The 21,524-nt window shown below is 35.3% G+C and overlaps 1 protein-coding gene and 1 pseudogene across 1 annotated transcript; both read left to right on the forward strand.

Moving 5' to 3' along the window:
• Positions 1-574: 574 nt before the first annotated feature.
• Positions 575-15,944, forward strand: PLRG1 (pleiotropic regulator 1). The gene is made up of 15 exons (XM_032248618.1): positions 575-715; positions 2,052-2,158; positions 3,124-3,266; positions 3,913-3,966; positions 4,746-4,836; positions 5,022-5,109; positions 6,388-6,489; positions 8,644-8,736; positions 9,991-10,140; positions 10,229-10,330; positions 10,785-10,887; positions 11,618-11,726; positions 12,858-12,997; positions 13,501-13,694; positions 14,229-15,944. Exons 1-15 carry the CDS (start codon positions 707-709, stop codon positions 14,286-14,288), a joined length of 1,545 nt encoding a protein of 514 aa, XP_032104509.1. The 5' UTR covers positions 575-706; the 3' UTR covers positions 14,289-15,944.
• Positions 6,903-7,003, forward strand: LOC116530572 (annotated as a pseudogene).
• Positions 15,945-21,524: the final 5,580 nt, after the last annotated feature.

A 21,524-nucleotide genomic window follows, 5' to 3' on the forward strand; every position in this document is an offset into this window, starting at 1 on the left:
GCCAAGAGCTACACAGTTTTGAGAAATTAAAAAAAAAAAAACCTATTAGCAGAAAATAAATGTGGGGTTTTAAGCTGTTAAAATTATTTTGCATATCTACATATGAAAAATTTCCAAATTAAAACAACTATTCCGCAACATTCGGTCAACAACTGTTTACTGGACTGTTTAAGCGAAATTGTTTTCAGGCGTTAAGACTACAACAGTGTTCAAGTGCTTCTTGCCAGGACTGGAACCAGGAGACAAACCACGCCGGCGACCTCCAAAGAGATCAAGGCAGTGGAAGTGACTTAGAGCCCACGGGAGTTTGCTCTCCAGACGCTGAGGTTCACTGAATAAAAAGCATTAAGCTTCCGGGTAATATAGCACGAACAACCAGAACCCCAATCAAAACATTTAAGGCTGAGGATAGGGCAGAAAGCAAATTGTAAGGTTTCCTCAGAGCGGCAAGTGAAACCCTCCAGCCAGTCCGTTCCAGGAGTCTCCGCTCCTCAGCTTCGAGACTCCGCCCTAGAGGCGGTCCCGAGGAGGAAGGTCCGCCTCCCGATCCCAGACGGCCGGGGGAAACAAGCGCGCTTGCGCAGAGTTGCGTCACATCCGCCGCTTGGGTGCCCAATTCCGGAAGGTGCTGCACAGTTGTGGCGGCGGGTACTGCGTTAGTGATTGGGGTTTCGTCGCTGCCGGAGGTGGGATACACGGCAGCATCATGGTCGAGGTAAAGTGACACTGGTGCTCTCAAGAGTCGTTTGCCTCTGGACTATTTTTCTTTGGCAGTGGGCGTGGGGGATTGAGAGTGCTTGGAGTCCGGGGAGAAAAGAGGCTACGAGGGGAGGTGTTTGGCCATGGCCGGGTGGTCTCTTCTTCAGGTTTTCGGGGAAGGGGGAGAAACCAGATGAGAACCCGAGTCAGAAGTTCAGTGCGGGCGCGAAGCCTGAGATAATTCGTTCAGTCCCCGTTTGACTCTTGGGAGCTGGACACTGTCCTTGGAGGCGGGGCGTCTGTTGGTGTTCGACCACTGGTACTCGCCGCCCTCGGGGCAGTGTGAGTGATTCTGTGCCCTAAAAGACTGGCAGCCTTTTCTATCTTGCGTTCAGGTTCGTCCCTTATTTCATCTCTATCCCCAGAAAATCTTGCCATTCTTTACATCTTTTCCTGCCTTGAACAGCCACTCCGTTAGCTGGTCTTTTCCATCTTACCCCACATATTTATTGATTCCATCAACTCTTCTCTGTAACCACTGCAGCCTACCTTAATTCAGACCAACCGCATCTTTCACCTGGACTGATTTCCTTGTTTCCATTTTGTTCAATAAGTTCTGTTTAAAACGTAAGTTGTTCATACCTTTCTTGCTTAAAACCCTTTACTGACACTCTGTTGCTGGAACACAAAATATTAGGCTGCTGTAATGGTCTATAAGACCTTACCTAATCTGGACCTTGTTTACCCTTGCAACCACAAAGCACCTTCTCACCCACCGTATGCAGCTGTACTGTGCTCCTTGTTTTATTTCAGTTAACTGAACACCTTTTTACATATCATTTCTGTCAGCCTGGTTCGTTTTTACCTCTATTTTGTGCAAAGCTAACTCCCTTTCGGCTTAAATATCATCTTAGTGAAATCTTTTATAATTATACTTAGTCCTTCGTACTCTGACTCAGCTCCTTGCTTGTTGCCTTCATAGCGCTTATCAAAATGTGGAATTATTTTACTTTTTACTGTTTCCTCTTGAGCACAGGGACCATGACCACCTTTTTATCATTCTGTTGTGAGATTCTAGCACAATACCTGCCAGACACACAGTACGAGCTCAATAAATATTTATTGAATAAATGACTAAACTCAGGCATCACTCAGTTGCTATACCTGAGGTTCTAGCCAAAGAGGAGCTTCCTTTTTTCTGAACTTGACTCCTGTAGCTTGCAACTAGTAGCTATGATGAGTGTATAAAGCTTTTTACATATTTAAACAGGTAAAGTGTATAACCAATCTGACGTTATGTTATGATTTGTTTAATTTGTAGGTAGGTGTGTAATTACATTCTTTCTTTTTAGGAGGTACAGAAACATTCTGTACACACACTTGTGTTCAGGTCATTGAAGAGGACCCATGACATGTTTGTAGCTGATAATGGAAAACCTGTGCCTTTAGATGAAGAGAGGTAGGCATAGTTTTTTTTTTTTCAGTTGCTGAAATATTTAACATTTTAATATTGGGGGAAGAGAACAGGGAGAGGGAGGCCTTTAAAAATAAGTTAGTAATACTCATGGCCTAATTATTCAATAATGAGTGGTATTTTGGCATGATTTAAGCTGATTTAACTTTTTTTTGGCCTTTTACAGTAAGTGTTCCATTAATTAATTGCATTTTACAAATACCCACTGATTAAGCGAGCCCCTTTTAGGTTTATTTTATAATAAATCACTTTGTATGTGCTTTCAGCTTCCCGCTGCTCTCAGAGCCTTGCTGAGCTGAAATTGTACCTGGCCAGTACCTCTACTCCCATCTTTTCTCGTTAGTATGATAAAGATTTTTGAGTGGTGGCATATTTTTGATTCTACATATCCAGCTCTAGTCTGGGATTGCATTATGTGCAGTGTTCCTTCTTTGTCCTTTACCCTTTGAATTCCTCAAACAAGCATTTATATTTAATTTATAAAGTAGACTATTTTTAAAAGTAATATAAGTGCATTTCTTTCTAAAATACTGAACCAATTAAGGACTTTGATTAGTTTTGACTAATCTGTTTAGATACATATAAAGGTTGCTATAAAGTTTTTACTATATTTATATATTGAAGGAAAGTATATTGATTTTGAGGTTTCTTAAGGGATATGTTAGTTTCTATATATCTTTCAATCAGACCCTTGATAATTTATCATAAAAGGTTTTGTATTTCTTTGGTAACGAACTAAAATATTAGGTTTAATGAATGTTGTGTGGTGGAATGTGAGCGAAAGAAAACAGATAATGGTGGGAAAATGAACTTGGAAATTTTTGAATCTTTTAAATACTACTTAAAATCTTAATAGAAACTTTTTCTACATGATTTGGCAAACTAAACTATCCCGGTATTTGTTTTAAAGTATTTATGGATATGTTCTTATGTTTATGATTTCTAAATAGTCACAAACGAAAAATGGCAATCAAGCTTCGTAATGAGTATGGTCCTGTGTTGCATATGCCTACTTCAAAAGAAAATCTTAAAGAGAAGGGTCCTCAGAATGCAACAGATTCATATGGTCATAAACAGTACCCTGCCAATCAAGGTGAGTATGGTATTATCAGAAATGTCAGGACTTACATGTGAATTTTAAAAATAGAAAAATAAAATGGGTTATTTATGCCCCTCCTGGCAGGACTTATTGTGATCATACAGTATTTAACAGCTGTACCAGTATTATAATGGAAGTTTTGATCCTCATGGGAATACTGAGACATTGGTTGATGACTTTTTTCTTAGAGCAAAATAATGTTGGCAGAGAGTCTTAGAATGTGGAAAAAGTCACAGTGGAGACTAAGGGAAAAATTTGGAGAATATTCTTAACCTATGGGGATGCCATGTAGCTTGTCTGTAATTCAGAAAGATGAAATTAAATACTGAAATCATAATAAAGAGAATTCAAGATTCCACAGGAAACCATTAGCTTGGGAGAAATACCAGAGTGGATTGTCATTTGATAGGAGGGCTTCTTTGTACACCATTGCTGTACAGCAAATGGGCAAGGACATGTTTTACAGAGGTCAGAGCAAAAGTGGTCAACTTCCCTTATTGCTGAGGCTTGACTTAAGTTGAGAAAATTTGATAGATCTGGTTGATAATTTAATATTATTTGATACATTTAAAGAGATGGTGACTTTTATATGAGATAAATTTAGTACTGTTGATTTTTTTTTTTTTTTTCTTTTTTCTAGGACAAGAAGTTGAATACTTTGTGGCAGGTACACATCCATACCCACCAGGACCTGGTTAGTGAGCTGTTGTATATTGAAAATGTCTTTAAAATGTCACACATATTTTCACAAATGAGCCAATAATGAGATTCTCGTTGCGTATAAAATGCAAGATAAGCTCAATAGCCAAGCATCCATGCATAGCTTTGTAGGTGGTAATGAATACTCATGGGCCTTCATCAGCAGAGATTCTTAAGTATGTAATTTTTTCAGGCACTGTGCTAGGAATTCAAAGACAGTAAAACTGTTGCAGGCCTAGACAAATTTATTATCTGGTGGTTTAGGCAGACATGTAAATATCACTAAGCTTATAAAAATGATGGAAATGTTAGAACAGTATGTTAGAAACATGTCCTATGTCTGTATTAAGGCATTGGCTCTCAAATGGAGGGGCTAGTATAACAGGGTAGAGGACAAAAGACTTAGTATATACAGAAAGTACAGGAAAATTGGGTGTAGTAAGTTACATCCACTCTTGGAAACATTATGTTAGTATTTGAGGAACTGCTTAATATTGACTTTTGAAACCAATACCCGAATATAATGGAAATTAACTTTACTATTCTGGGCTGCTTTAATACCAGGTTGGTTGTGATGAAATCAAATTTGAGTTATGTGTTATTAGGCAATATTTATTGTAGAAATTAAAAACAAAGATGAGCAAAATTTAACCAAAATTTTATATCACTGCCTGGAGATAAACATTTGGTGTATGTTTTCCTTCATCATTTTATTTTAAATGTATGTAAATGAAAACAAAGCTACTGAAAGAAATTGATTTTTCATTTTAATAGGAGTGGCTTTGACAGCAGATACTAAGATCCAGAGAATGCCAAGTGAATCAGCTGCACAGTCCTTAGCGGTGGCATTACCTTCTCAGGCCAAGTATGAAATACTATAATTACAAAGATCTTAAAAGCATATTTCACTGTTCATGTTTTTTTTAAAAATTTCTTTATTATATGACATTTTCCTTTATCAGGACTCAGAAAAGTTTAAAATAAAGGGTTGGTTTTGCAGAATATATGACTGGAGGCATTAATTACTTTATATAATTTCTTTTGCCTCAGGGCTGATGCAAATCGTACTGCACCTAGTGGAAGTGAATACCGACATCCTGGGACTGCTGACCGTCCACAGCCTACAACAATGAATTCAGTAAGTTTTTCTGCCTCAAATAGCAGGTTTCTAACTTTCAGAACACGTTGCCTTATTTCCCTGTAATCAAAAGTCTTAAATACTAAAGAAATAAACACTTCTTTGGAATTATTAAGATAAATAGCAGCGTGAGCTAGTCATTCATATTTCATAGCCCTAAAACTCAAGTTAGTAGTAAATTAATATATTTTTTAGAATTTAATTCTGTTACATTGTGCATTATATATATATTTTGATAAAGATAATATGATGTTGGTATTTATTGTCCTCTATTAAAAATGCAAGGAGTGTTTTTTGAAACTTGTGTTAGTATGTATTATATATGAAGTTTTAGTTTTTTGTTAAAACTAAGTTGGCTATACGATTATACACTGTAAAACTAGTTTTACAGTGCTGTTACTGTTTTGCTATTCATTGGTTATACAACTGGTCTTATAAATGAGCATTTAGAAATAAGTTTATTGGTTTGTAAGTAGTGGCAACTGCTCAGTATGGTAGAAGTAGTAATAGAATTATTTTCCACAGTTATTTTACTGATCTATTTATCTGCAGTGTATTTTATTGTGCTGCCACTTGAAATAAGTGCTGGCTTTACTGCTCAGCTCATTATGCAATTGATTTGACCTTATGAAAGGAGTGAATGTGTAGCCTCCACATCTCATTTCTTCCTTTATCTTCATTCAGAACACATTTTCTGTCCAGGCTCTCTGCCCTTAAATTATGAGGGTATAATTTAAGCTTCTCGAGGGCGGGAACTTTATGGGTAAATATTTTTCAGGTGACTAGATGGCTGCTAACAATAGAAGGTATATTAGGTAGCATACCTTTTAAAATATTATTTAAGTATTAGAAGATAAATAATAATGTTAAAATATGACAGTGAAAGGCAATGGCGTTAATACACTTAAAATAACTTTAATAATAGTAGCTTACATGGAGCATTTACTACTCTTCGTAGTAACCCTATGAAATAGGCACTATTCCCATTTTACAAGTGAGACACATAGAGGTTACATAATTACTACCCAGTGTCAATCAGCTAGTAATGGGCGGAGCTGGGTTTTGAACCCATACAGTGATGTGTGCTCTTAAGTCTAATGTTCTGCCTCTCTGTGGTTTTATAATTGCTTTTTTAAATTAGCATGCAGAAAATTTTACTTCTTCATTTATGGAAAAAACTTGTAAGTTTTCTCTTTCAGTTTCCATTTCTGAATTGATATCATGAAGCCTTAGGTATGATGTCTTTAATAATAATAATGTAGTCTCATTTATGTCTAGATTGTCATGGAGACTGGCAATACCAAGAATTCTGCACTGATAGCTAAAAAAGCTCCTACAATGCCAAAACCCCAGTGGCATCCACCATGGAAACTCTACAGGGTGAGTGACTCTGCATTTATTTTATTATGTGAACCATGATTGCTTTCTAGTCGACAAATACTGAAGAACAGAATAAAGAGGAAAAAGTGAATATGACAAGCTGGTAGAATGATCTGAGGTGAACTGAGAAGAGTCTTAGGCAGTATCTTAAAAGAGCTCTTGGGAAGGACACTTCCCTAAGTAAAAGTTGCACTTATATTTTATATAAAATACAGTACAAAATGTCAAGATAAAGCTACTAAATATGGATGGCAGACTAAATAAATTTAGTAAAAGTATTCAAAGTATTTAGTTTGAAGGTAAAGGGGGAATTACCATATAAAGAAATTTCATTGGGCCTACCAGTTATTCTTGCAATTACAATAAATTACAGTGATTCAGAGTATATCATCTAAAATAAAATGGGCATGCATGCTCACTTCAGCAACACATACTAAAATTGGAATGGTGCAGAGAAGATGAGCATGGCCCTTGCACAGGGATAACACAAATTTGTGAAGTATTCCATACTGTTTGATTATTTTGCATTGCTTGCCTGTATCAAAATATCTCATGTGCCCCATATTTCTATGGAGCCACAAAAATTAAAAACAGAAAATTTAAAAAGAAAATGTACATAGGAAATGTACAGATACACAGAATATATATTTTAAATTTTTATTTTTTAAATGATTATACAATAAGAACCTTTTTGTTTAACATACAGATCTAATGAATTGTAATATATATATTGATTTGGGTAACCACTACCACAATTAGGATATAGATGTTACATCACCTCAAAAAACACCTCTGTGCTTTCCTTTTGCAGTTATGCCTTCCTTCACCTCTGACAATCAATGATCTGTTTTCTTGTCACTGTAGTTGTCTTATTTTTTTTTCAATAATTTCAGTACTAATTTATTTTTAATTTTTATGACTAATAGATGTACATATTTATGGGCTACATATCAAATTTTGATACAAGCATACAGTGTGTAGGCTGGGCATGGTGGCTCATGCCTGTAATCCCAGCACTTTGGGAGCCCTAGCTGATTGGGTCTCTCGAGCCCAGGATTTCAGTACCAGCCTGGGCAACACAGCAAAACCCTGTCTCTACAAATAATACGAAAATTGGCTATGTGTGGTGGTGCACACCTGTAGTACCAGCTCCTCTGGAGGCTGAAGTGGGAGGATCACTTGAGCTCAGGAGGCAGAGTTCTCAGTGAGCCAAGATCACGCCACTGCACTCCAGCCTGGGCAACAGAGTGACACCTTATCTCAAAACAAAAAAGAAAAAAATAAAGCATACAATGTGTAATGCTCAAATCACTGTAATTGGGATATTTCTCTCCACGTAATTGGGATATTATTTCTTTGTATTAAGAACATTCCAATTTTGCTCTTCTAGTTATTTTGAAATACACAATAAATTATTCTTAACTATAGTCACCCTATTGAGCTACCAAGCTAACTAACCAAACTTGTGCTCCAAACACTAAATCTTACTCCCTTTATCTAACTGTATTTTTGTACCCATTGACCACCCTCTCTTTATCCTCTGCCTCCCCATTCACTGTTCTTCCCAACCTCTGGTAGCCATCATTCGACAGTCAAGATCATTTATTTTTCAGCTCCCATGTATGGGGGAGACCATGCAATATTTGTTTTTCTGTGCCTGGCTTATTTCACTTAACATAATGTCCTTCAGTTCCATCCATGTTGTTGCAAATGACAGAATTTCATTCTTTTTTATGGCTGAATAGTATTCCATTTTGTGTATGTACCACATTTTCTTTATCCAGTCACCTCTTGATGGACTCTTAACTTGGTTTAGCTATGTCTTTTTGACTATTGAAATCATACAATGTGTACATTTTGAGACTGGCTTCCTTCACACAGGTTAATACCTTTGTGAGTCATTAAGGTTGTTGCAAGTATTAATAATGTATTCTTTTTTATTACTGAGTAGTATACGTTATGTAGATGAACCACAATTTGTGTATCTATTCACTCATTGAAGATAATTTAATATTATTATAAAATCTAATAGTAAAATTATCTTTTAAATTTAGAATTTGAAGAGGGAGGGCAATTCAAACTCGGGCTGCGGTTAACCTTAAATACATTTTAACTTCTATGTTAAGTCTGCCCATTCTACTTTGTTGTATACAGGTTATCAGTGGGCATCTTGGCTGGGTTCGATGTATTGCTGTGGAACCTGGAAATCAGTGGTTTGTTACTGGATCTGCTGACAGAACTATAAAGGTACTAATGAAGGAAGAAAAAATAAACATGACTTTTTGTTTGTCATTTAAGTTTAATCAGTTATTATTTCTTGTGGCAGGAATTGCTATTGCAGTTCCTCTGTTGTTTTAGACCTGAATAAGGAGTAAAATTTATCATTTATACCCATAAGTGTTCTAAGTAAATATCTGTTTGAAAAGTGGTATTTACTTGCTGACTACCTACCACTAATTCCTTGATACTTAAAATTTTCTCTCCAACTGGTTACAAAATTAAGAGCATGCTCATCCATAGAAAATGTGGAAAATATAGAGAATTATGAAAATACATAGACCTGTATATAATCCTACCATTGTTATATATTTGGATAAGTTTCATTTTAGTATTTATTTCTGTGACAATGCCTTTACTTCTAAGCTTTTTTCCTGTGTGTGTGTTTTTCTTTTAAAAATCATTTTAGTATATGTAATTTTATATCTTGCTTTTTTTTCGCTTAACGTCATATCAAAGGCATATCCCTGTGAAAAATTTACTATCTTTTAAAGTGGTTGCATAATATATCATTTAGATAGTCTATAATCTGTTTTCCTACTGTTGGACATTAGAGTTTTTAGTCTGATTTTCACCATTATAAGTAATGCTGTTAAGTTTTGTATATAAGACTTTTTCTGTATTTTAAATTATTTTATTATGGTAGAGTTCTATAAATGGAATAAATGGGTCAAATATTTTTGAAGCTGATACCCAAAGTACGAATTACTTTCCAAATGGGTGAATTGATACTTGCAGTATATGAGAGGATTATTTTCAGCACATTGGTTGTACATTCCTTTACATATATCTAATACGGTAAGCAAAAATGGATATTTATTCTTTTTTAAAAACTTTGTAGAAAATTTCTAATGAGTTTGAATTTTTTCATATCAAGTATTTGCTGCTTTTAGGATTTCTTTAATTTGTTGCCATCCTCGGTTAATTTAATACCGTACTTTTCATACTGTTATTATCAAAGATATCATTTATATAACAAGAATGTTAACCTTTTGTCATCTAATTACAAATATTTTCCAGTTTGAGCATGCCAGTTTCTTTCTTGCTTTTATTTGGAGGGGAATCATTTTGCAAAATTTTTAATTTTTACATATTTGTTATCTTTTCCCTTTTTTCTTTGAAAGCTTAATTTTAATATCAGGATTCTAAAAATTTGCTTTGCAATAACCAGCGAAAGAAAAAAAAAATAAAAAAAAAAAAAAATCAAATATTCTTTGATTGCAGATCTGGGACTTGGCTAGTGGCAAATTAAAACTGTCATTGACTGGGCATATTAGTACTGTGAGGGGCGTGATAGTAAGCACAAGAAGCCCATACCTGTTCTCTTGTGGAGAAGACAAACAAGTAAAATGCTGGGATCTTGAATACAATAAGGTAAACTCGGAGTTAAGGATTTAAAATGTTATGAACCACTGTTATCTTTCTAATTCTAGAAGTTTTAACTTTCCTGCTTTGTCTTTAGGTTATAAGGCATTATCATGGACATCTAAGTGCAGTGTATGGTTTGGATTTGCACCCGACAATCGATGTGTTGGTAACCTGTAGTCGAGATTCAACTGCACGGGTAAACGGGATAGATTTGTGTATTTATCTGTAAATATCTGCATCTTGTAATGTGCACGTTCGGTTTGAGAGTCTTTAACTGATTGATAGACAATTAAAGATAGTTATCTTGAGTCATCAATACCCTAGTCCCTAAGTTTTTTAACTTGCGTTATTTTTCCACCTTAGTCTTCATTTCTATGGCGTCATCGTGTTAGTGTTGTTAGTGCCGTTCCTCTGAAATGTGACATTCTCACATTCTGTTCTGTAACCACAACTATTGTCCATTAGTTCTTTCATTCAGTAGTCCAGAAGTAGTCCCATCATACCCATTCTTAGACTTTCAGTACCCTGATCTTTCAGCTTTTTAAAATTCTTGCAAGCTGTCTCCTATTTATATTCTTCCTCCAGTTTATAAATCATTATCTTTGATTTAAAGCATTTTCTTCATTATATTATGTCTTTTGTTTTTATAGATTTGGGATGTGAGAACTAAAGCCAGCGTACACACATTATCTGGACATACAAATGCAGTTGCTACAGTGAGATGTCAGGCTGCAGAACCACAAATTATTACAGGTATGATCAATACTTTTCAAGTTTACAGCATATTCATAACAGAATCCATGGTATTATACATATACGTTTAATAGTCAGATGACTCGTGCTTTGTATTGTGTTTACAGTGTTTCTGTGTCATATTTTAATCATGGACATTTGAAATGTATTCAAATGAAATTTCATTTCACTGCTTTTATCTCATGCTTTTTACATATCATAGAGTATGCCATACATAGTATCCTGTAATGTCTGACTAGAATACTGTGTTACGAGCAGTTTACTATTTTACAGTGTCAAAATTATTTTTCTAGGAAATTGAAGTTGAAGACAAAATACCTTGAGACTAGTAACCTTTAGAACCTTTAGAACTGATTTGAATCTTGTTTTGCTCTAAATAAAGTTGGATCTTTAATACTAGAAAATAATTCCTGTGCCTGTATTTTATTAACTTAAAAAGTCATTGGAGTTTTTCCCTTTCACGAGGGTATAAAATCATATATTTGTTTTATTTGTTATTTGCATTTGTTCTAGCTGTTCAGTTGACAGCGAAGCAATTGTTGTAATTTTTTAAAGAATTAAAATCAACCTAAACATTTGGAACTATGAAGAAATTAGCCAAGACTAATTTCCAAGTGATAAGACTTTCATTTAGAACATACGTGTTTTGGAAGAATGCTTTGTGTTTTATTTAATTTTGCATTATTTTTTCTGGTCTATGTTTTGAGGGATATATGTATTTCCATTACAGGAAGCCATGATACTACAATTCGATTATGGGATCTGGTGGCTGGAAAAACAAGAGTGACATTAACAAATCACAAAAAATCAGTTAGGGCTGTCGTTTTACATCCAAGACAGTAAGTGTATTTTCCTAATTAGCTTCTCTTTTTTCTTCAGTTCTTAGTATAATGCTGAGATGCTCGTGTCAGCACTGCTTTTTGGCAGTCATTTAGCTGCCGTCATTTCTAGGCCTGTGCCACGTAGGAACATGTGTTTCTTTTATTTTCCTTACGCACTGTTTTGCTTTATGTCCTATAAAACATGAGGAAAGCCTTCTACTTGATAACACATAAATAATGTCAAATGAGACAATGTAAATAAATCATGATTAAATGCCGCTTGTGAAAATAAAAGATATTAGTGACTGGGCTTAATGTTTTGGACATAAATGACATTGGACACTGAGACATTCATTGAATGGTTTAATTCTTAAGGAGGAAGTTAATATATGTAGAAAGAGAAATAAGAAATCTGAACAGTATAGTCAGAGTATCCCAGGAGGTGGAACATAATATCACTACTATTGTTTGTTGTATCAGATCACCCTGACACTTTCCTGGTTATATTCATATCCCTTCTTCCCCTTCCTTCTCCCTGTTTTCCACTCTCCATACCCTTTTCTCCTCTCTTCTTCCTTCTTTTGCTTGTCTTTCTTCCTCCCGTTTCTCCTCTCCTCACTCCCTTTCTCTCTTCCTCTTGCCCTCTATTCCTTTCCTTCTCTCCCTTTCTCGCTGTTCCTCTCTTACTCTCCCTCCCTCCATAAGAGTTGCATTCGCATTGCCCTTCGTGTGAAATAGGGCATTTGCACATTTGTTGTTCTAGCTTACTGCAGAGCATTAAGGAAATGAAAGGAGAATAAAACATTCATCTAGGACTTAAAATATACTGTTAAAAATTTGAAAACCTGATTTAACTTTGAACGAATGTTTTAATATTTTTACATTTTGATATGACAGTATTTTGCTGAATACATAAATAATTGAGTGCACATGCAAAATATAACTATAATAAGCTTTATTACAGTGTTTCTGTGTCATATTTTAATCATGGACATTTGAAATGTATTCAAATGAAATTTCATTCCACTGTTTTTATCTCATGCTTTTTACATATCATAGAGTATGCCATACATAGTATCTTGTGTTCTGTTACCCCACTTTATTTAACTTGGTTTACTTTGTCATTAATCCTTTTTAATATTATTTCAGTTACACATTTGCATCTGGTTCTCCAGATAACATAAAGCAGTGGAAATTCCCTGATGGAAGTTTCATTCAAAATCTTTCTGGTCATAATGCTATTATTAACACGTTGACAGTAAATTCTGATGGAGTACTTGTATCTGGAGGTAAAATAAGATTTTTACAATAAATATGTTTGGTTTCTTATTTTTTTCTTTTAATGATGAATAAACATTTGTAATGCTTCTAAGCTGTGACACTTAAGTATTATAGCAGCACTCGCCTGATTAGGGTATATTTGCATGTTACTATGTGTGTTCATGCATATTCATAATACATGTAGTATATGTCATAATTTAGTTCTCTTTGAGTTCCCACCTAATGAATCTCAGGGATGTATACTGGGAATTGCCTAAAATTTTGTTTGGTATTCTGAAATTGGATGTCAGACTTTGCGGTGCTTTTTAAGGTCTGTAAGATCTATAAATTCTGAACCCAGCGCAAATGAAAGGAGACAAACTAACATTAAGAGAAGGCTGAGTGCCTGTGTCGTATGTATTTCTGTAACTGTAGTATTGCCTTGGTGCTGGGCTAATATTGCCTAATAAATGTTTGTCAAGCTGTACTGCTGAAGGGATACCAGGTGTAACTAGATTTTTTTCCCTTTAAGCTGACAATGGCACCATGCATCTTTGGGACTGGAGAACTGGCTACAATTTTCAGAGAGTTCATGCAGCTGTGCAACCTGGGTCTTTGGACAGTGAATCAGGAATATTTGCTTGTGCTTTTGATCAATCTGAAAGTCGATTGCTAACAGCTGAAGCTGATAAAACCATTAAAGTATACAGAGAGGATGACACAGCCGTAAGTTCTCTGTTTCACATTCGTTAAGTAAAACAGCTGTACCAATTTGGCAGGTATTCTCGTTTAATTATCAGAAGGAAAAATAATTTCATAATATTTAAGATATTTGTCTTCTTGAATAATGTCTATTTATCGATTTCTATATTGTTCACTGATGCCAGTGAATTCATGGATGGCTTTAATTTTACCCCAGCTTTCTTTGTTGTAGTTGCTGGGAAATATTGCTCCAAGAATAGCAAATAAATAGATTGCTATGCAAATTAATTTGAGAATCATAAACTTTGGTGTTAGAATATCCAAATGGAAATGTTATTTTAGATGAAAAACTACAAACTAATGATAATGAATCCATCCATCTGTTATTAGACTTGGATAATGCCAGAAGTTTATCAACTTTTCCCAAAATTGTCAAAAAACTGCTAAGTGTGTAATGCCAATGAATAATGTTAGATACCTATTTTTGTTAGAAAGGAAGCCTATTACACATGAAGCAAACTAATAATAATTTATTTTAACTTACGTTTCTATTTTTAGACAGAAGAAACTCATCCAGTCAGCTGGAAACCAGAAATTATCAAGAGAAAGAGATTTTAATGAATGTGGAATTTTCTTTCTTTCTTTTCTTTTTTTTAAAACATGGCATTGATGAGGATATCCAGTCATTTTGTGCTCTGGCTGGGAGTATAAAGCAGAAATTCACTTGCTTCAATCATTGCTGCTTCATACTTTACAATAAACTGTCCCCTGTCCCCTACCCCCGTGTTTTTATTTCTAAAACAATTTGTGATACTAGGAAGATGCGGATATCAAGCAAATGTAGATTTATTGAACATAACTATTCTAGATATAATATTTTGACAGTCTTATTAGAATACCCCCTTTTTAAAAAAATGTATGAAAACTGATTATTATAACAGGACATGGGGGGGCAGTAGTTTTTTTAAAATCCTTTAAAAACTAATATCTGTGACTAATAATTTGAGATTAAAATATTTGAAGTCTTATGTATGTTTATTCCAAAAACAGTTTTTGAGTATATGTCCTACAAAGTTCTGCACTAGATAGCGTTCAGGAAATAGACAAGTAAGATGTGTCTATCCTCTAAGACTTTCAGTTTGGTAGTTTATAGATATTCTGTATTGGAGGTGCAGGTGAAATGCTGGGGGAACACAAGGGATAAGACCATTTTTCTCAGGAAGGATTGTGAAGACTTCATAGAGTAAGTGGCATTGGAGATGACTTTGAAATGAAGGGGACGAAGATGGAAAAGAATATTCTAAGATGAGTCATAAAGTGATGAAACCAGACACAAAGAAAGTGTTCAGTGTGTTCCGGTACAAAGAATTTGCTACTGTTGAATAATGGGGAGTAAAGCTGGTTTGTGGTGGGGAAAGCTCATACAAGTATGGATTTTATTCCACAACTAGTAGGATACCAGTACTGGTATTGAAACTTGGGGAAAATAACTCTGGATATACCAGTGCAGCTATTTAAAATGAAAGCAAGAGCTACAATCTTGTGAAGATTTTATAAAGAAGTTCTAAAGTTTCTAATACTGATTCCTCCTTTTGGTAAATACAAGTTTTATCAATCCTTCCCTGGGATCCTGATTCCCCTTTAGTGAAGATTTGTCAGACGTCACCTTCTATAATTAGAAAACACAGTTATAAGAAGAATTGTTTTAATTTTCCAAATTAAAAAGTTATACCATGATTTTGAACGAGCATTTCTAATTACATTACCCATCTTGCATGCTATAGGTGGGAGTATAATTGTCACAGCCCTTAGGAATGTAGTTTTCCAGGATTTATTGAAACTGAACCTTTTGGCCTAAGTTCATTTCTAGGAAACTGCCTAATAGGAATAATCTGACAAGTGTACACAAGCAAATTCATTGCGCCTTTGTTCTTTCATACTTAAAACTAGCCTAAATGGCCTGCCAATAAGGGACTGGTTTAATAAATGGTACCTTGATGTAATTTGTTTCTAAGTATTCATTAAGAGAGTGAGGGATGTCTGGATTATTAGGGCAAGATTTCCAAACTTTTAGGTTAAAAAAAAAAAAGTGCAAGCATTTTTGTGAACAACTTGATGCTCTAAAATACAATAAGTAACACTACATTACTAACAGTGGCTCTGTTAGGAAGCATAATTATGAAAGAACTTTCATGGTTGGTTTTACATATTTCTATGTTTTAATTTTCTATAAGCATGTATTTTGTAAACTTAAATAAAGAAAAAAGAACACTACACTTGCATTTCTGAGAGATTCTAAAATGCCTTCCAACAAGAAAAATCAGAGGTGGATGATGTTCCATCCCCAAAGGCCAAGAGGAAATTAATAGTACAAGGAGATGAGAAAGCCCCTACAACCTGTCTAGCAAAGCTTCAGCTGTTGTATTCAAGTTAGGTATATGTATCAAATTCTGAAAGGCATTTTAAAAAGTGTTTCCCTGCTCCACACTGCCCTTAATGCCCTAGATGCATTGATTTCATCTACTGTAATGTGTTCATGAACCCTATGAAAGATGCAGAATTTCATGCATGTGCCCTTTTACCTACTTGACAGACCCCCTAACCACTGTTAAGCCCTAACCACTGTTAAGCCTAGATCTCTTCCACTGCCCATTCCATTATAGCTTGAGTGTAGTAGTCAAGCTATAAAATGTTACCAAAGAAAAGCAACTCCACTGACTGGACTCATTCTTGGGTCTGTAACCACATATCTCAAGTGGACTATCAATGATGACCAAATACACATTTTCATAGTTAATGCCTTTTTCCTGATGTTACAAAGGATGAGCAATCTGCCTCAGAACAATGCCTTCTATGCAGTTGTTGCCATATACTCTTGCCCACTCAAGGACCTCGCTCCCATGATTAAACCCATTCTCTCTGTACCATGAATTCCTTCCCTCTCTCCTAAATGAGTGTCATCAACATACGAATAGGTTGTAATACTGCCTCTTTATAAAAACTCTAATGTTTCCCTCTAGGAACATAAGCATTTCTTTACTTTTATAATCAAACTCTGGATTTCTATTTCCTCACTTTAGATTTTCTCAACCAACTGCAAATATATATATATACATATATATATATATATTTGTATATATATAAAACATTTTTCTTTTGAATAAAGGAATTAGCAAGGAGTTAGTGAAATAAGCAAAAATAGTAAATCTAAAAACTGATTTTTTGGTACAAAAATAGGTAAAACTAGATGAACCAATTAAACAAAAGTATAAATAATAGAAACAAAGGGAGGAAGGAAGTAAATAATAGTTAAAAGAGCTGTGTCCAATTCCATGCCATTATATTTTAAAAGCCAAACAAAATGATTAGTTATAAAGAAAAAATAGCCTATGGCTATTTCAAAAAGATACAGAAAACATAAACAGATTAATTGCCATAAAGAAAATGAAGCTGTCAAAGACAACCAACCGTACCACCACTAACACATTCATCACCAAACCCAAAGAGCTTCAGAATAGAATCCTGAAATAATTCCAATGACTTGAAAATGTTCTAGGACCTAGATAATAAAGAAGGAAATCTTTTGTGTGTTTTTAAATGTTAATAAAACAAAGACCCAAATCTAATAAAGAGCAAATAAATCATGGTTTCATCTCACTTACGGATGCAAAAGTTATTAGTAAAGTTTAATAGAAGAATCAAGCCACATACCCAAGTGAAGTTTAAGAATACAAGGATGGTTTACAATTAGGAAATAAGTTAATTAGCTATATTGATTTAGATAAGGTAGAAAGTATGAGCGTCTTTGGCCAGGCCCGGTGGCTCACGCCTATATTCCTAGCACTTTCGGAGGCCAAGGCGGTGGATCACCTGAGGTCAAGAATTTGAGACCCACCTGGCCAACGTAGGGAAACCCTGTCTGTATTAAAAATACCAAAAAAAAAAAAAAAAAAAAAAATTTAGCTGGATGTGGTGGCTCATGCCTCTCAGCTACCTGAGAGGCTGAGGCAGAAGAATTGCTTGGACCTGGGAGGCCAAGGCTGCAGTGAGCCGAGATCACGACACTGCACTCCAGTCTGGGCAACAAAGTGAGACTCCTTCTCTAAATAAATAAATAAAATCTTATCACCCTCATAGATGCTGAAGAAGGGTTTCTATATGTATAAAAAAACAGTGTGTGTGTGTATATATATATATATATATAGGAAATTATGTAATAAAAATATATATATATACATATATATTCTTTCTTTTTTTTGAGACAGCCTTGCTTATTGCCCAGGCTGGAGTGCAGTGGCACAATCTTGACTCACTGCAACCTCTGCTTCCTGGGTTCCAGCGATTCTCCATATAATTAGTATAAATTCATTCTTGGTTAATAAACTTATTAGCATAGCAATAGATAGCAATATTTTGATTAAATATGACTCTTCCTTCTTAACTTGGTCAGGGGAAGTTTCTCCTGCAACTTCTTTAGGAGAATTTAGAAAGCTGAAAACCAGAAATTCTACATGAGAATAATTTGTTACCTAATTATTTTAGCATATCAAATAGAAACATTGATACTTGGCCGGGCGCGGTGGCTCACGCCTGTAATCCCAGCACTTTGGGAGGCCGAGGCAGGTGGATCAAGAGATTGAGGTCAAGAGATTGAGACCATCCTGGCCAACATGGTGAAACCCTGTCTCTACTGAAAAATACAAAAATTAGCTGGGCCTGGTGGTGCACACCTGTAGTCCCAGCTACTTGGGAGGCTGAGGCAGGAGAATTGCTTGAACCCGGGAGGCAGAGGTTGCAGTGAGCCGAGATCGCGCCACTGCACTCCAGCCCGGCACCTGGAGACAGAGCGAGAATCTGTCTCAAAAACAACAACAACAACAAAAAAAAAAAAAAAAAAAAGGAAGAAATATTAATACTTAAGAGTCATAAATCATAGTTTAATTTTGTAAAAACGGAAGTTTACTGGACTGCTCTACCTTAGAATAGGGGGAATGGGTGTGCTTTCTGCTTGATTTAAAATTGTGACCCTCCCAGCTAAATCACATAGTAGTCCCTAGCTATCCCCTATTTCTACTCTATTTTTTTCACTTGTTGCTCTTTAATATGTTTTATTATTTTTATTGTCTGTTTCACCCAATACAATGTAAGCTGCAAAATAACAGAGCTATCTTATTCACCAATGTGTTGGTTGGTACTCACTTATTTTGTTAGATATTTGAAGTCAGAAATTTTAATAATTGTGAAATTGGAAGAATCACCTTCAGTGATCTGATTTGAATTTTTAAACTTTTATAACAAAAGTAAATTATTGAATGAATTATTAATGGGGTTTTGAAAGTAATTTTAACAAGGTTAATTTATACATTTATGAATTTAAAATGTAATTAACATTTAACAGTGAACTCATAGATTTGGAAGATACATTAATATGATTAAGCTGAATTTAGAAAGTGCGAGTTACATTCTCACAGCATTTGTACTGTTCAGTTTTTCAAGAAGTAGACCTTTGGAAAATGTTCTTATTTGAACAAACTGTACCTTGTACTGCTCTTTTTAATATGTATATGTAGCTTATGCTTTAAAGATAGTGTCAGTTCGGCATGATGGCTCTTGCCTGTAATCCCAGCAATTTGGGAGGGCAAGGCAGGAGGATTGGCTGGGCCCAGAAGTTCAAGACCAGACTGGGCAATATAGTAAGACCCAGCCTCTACATTTTTTTTTTTTTTTTTTTTTAATTAGCTAAGCATGGTAGCACAAGCCTGTAGTCCCAGCTACTTGGGAGGCTAAAGTGGGAGGATCACTCGAGCCCAGGAGGTTGAGGGTTCAGTGAGCCATGATTGAACCACTGCACTCCAATGCAGTCCACAACAGGTGAGACCCTGTCTCAACAAACAAACAAAGATAGTGTTTGCATTTCTGAAAAATTTAGCTTTGAAATATATAAATAAGTAAATAGAGTATACATCACATCCTTGCTTAATTTCTGTCTGAAATTCAGAAATTCAGGTAAGTGAGGATGATCTGAAGGTCAGTGGTAAAAACATTTCACCTGTTTGGATACAAAACTGCAACTTCTATAATCTGCACTGAGTTGAGAGATCCCCTGGGGATAAACTTATTTTGTCTTGTGGTTTGATCGTAAACTGAATTTATTAAAGACAAGGACTGACATGCATTTCATGTAGCCTTCCTTTATAGCTATCATTTGTAGTGATAAAAAGTATCAACTGGAAATTTCTGAAAATGAAATAAAAAAATGGCCCACCCCTCAGAAAAGCAATATTTGGTTGGCATCTCTAGCATCATACTTTGTAATTCATACAGCCTTTGAATTTCTTAAAAACTTTCAGACATTTCAGTTTGTTCATCTTCAGCACCATCCTGATGATTCTATGATATCATGTAATCTTTTATTCTGATCAGATGTCTGGAAGAGACGACGGTATACTTCAGAGCGGAGCAACTGACCCTGGTTTTATTCTTGGCCCTGACACTGATTCATTGTGCAATGTCCTCATCTACAAGTGGCTTCATTTTTCTGTTTCTCAGTTTTCTCACTGGTGGAACAGGGATGATAATAGTCTAGCCCCGCTGAGTTGTTGTGCCTATTGAGTAAAGTGGTCATTACAGGGCCTGGCAAATAGTAAACACTCTAGGAATATTAGCTATTATTTCGTCCGATATATTAATTGCCATCATGTTTGGTTGATGCTGGTTGTCTTTTATGGTGGAAACCAGCATATGGTTAAGTCTTTTAAGGTTCTTTGCTCTACTTTCTAGCTTAAGCTGCTTAAGCAGTTCTAGACTCTAGGACACCCGTCTCTCCCAAGGGCTTTGGTAAAATGGCTCTTTTTGTTTTAGGTGCAAATCAAGGTGTCTCTAGACATTATCCAGTTTCTGGTGAATCTCGTGTTGGGCACTCACGGAGAAGAGGACCACACAGCCTTGGAAGAGGCATCTGTGTTATTTCAGGCTTCCCTTACAAATGTGTTTCCATATCTTCCCACAGACTATTTTTCCCCCACAAAATTTATATACATATATTTGCATATATTTTACTACATGTTTATTTTTAATATAATTTATATTTTATATAATCATATACATCTTTATCTTTCTATATAACATAGATAATTGTATTATATATAACACACTTGAAATATTTGACTTTGTTAATTGCCATTTATAAATCTTAATGGAACCTTAATTACTTGGTTATGTACCTATATATTTCTTATGAAACAAGGATGACTTTTCCCCATTATCTAGTCCTCCCCCAGATATGTACCTGTGAATTCAATTCCACAGCAACTCTCTTTCAAAGACCCAGCTCTATTTTTTTTTTTTTTTTGAGGAGAGAGACATATGGTAGGGTGAGTTAATTTCCAATAAGCATTCTCCTCTTTCACTTTATTTATAATTATTATTTTGGCAGGGGTCAGTGGGGAAGGTGCAGGGGATGTATTCACCTAAAATGCTGTATTTCTCAGACTTTTATTCAGTTATGTGTGGCCTTGAGGGCAAGTCCTAGCCGGTGAGATTTAATCAGAAATGTTGTGTGGGAGTTTCAGAAAGTTTGCTTAAAGTTGTTGGCTCAGCTGGGAAATGTGGGCATTCACCCATTCTCCTGTCAGGAAAGCAAATGTGACAGCTGGAGCACATAAATGTGACAGCTTGTCCCACCATCTTGGGACAAGAGGTGACCCTGAAAATGGAAGGCAGTGTTAGGATAAGGCAGCAGGGATGCAGAGGGTCATTATGAACTCAATGCTGCTATTCCAGCTCTAGACTGCTCACCTTTAGACATCTATTACATCATAGAGAAATAAACTTCTATCTTCCTTAAGCTACCAT

Source organism: Sapajus apella, unplaced genomic scaffold (genome assembly GCF_009761245.1).
Source record: "Sapajus apella isolate SASKATOON/1434 unplaced genomic scaffold, GSC_monkey_1.0 scaffold67, whole genome shotgun sequence".
Lineage (NCBI taxonomy): Eukaryota > Metazoa > Chordata > Mammalia > Primates > Cebidae > Sapajus > Sapajus apella.

Coding starts and splice junctions, on each gene's coding strand:
- PLRG1 (XM_032248618.1), top strand. Junction 8,737..9,990: donor CTGCTGACAGAACTATAAAG/GTACTAATGAAG, acceptor CTTTGATTGCAG/ATCTGGGACTTGGCTAGTGG. Junction 12,998..13,500: donor TGGAGTACTTGTATCTGGAG/GTAAAATAAGAT, acceptor TTTCCCTTTAAG/CTGACAATGGCACCATGCAT.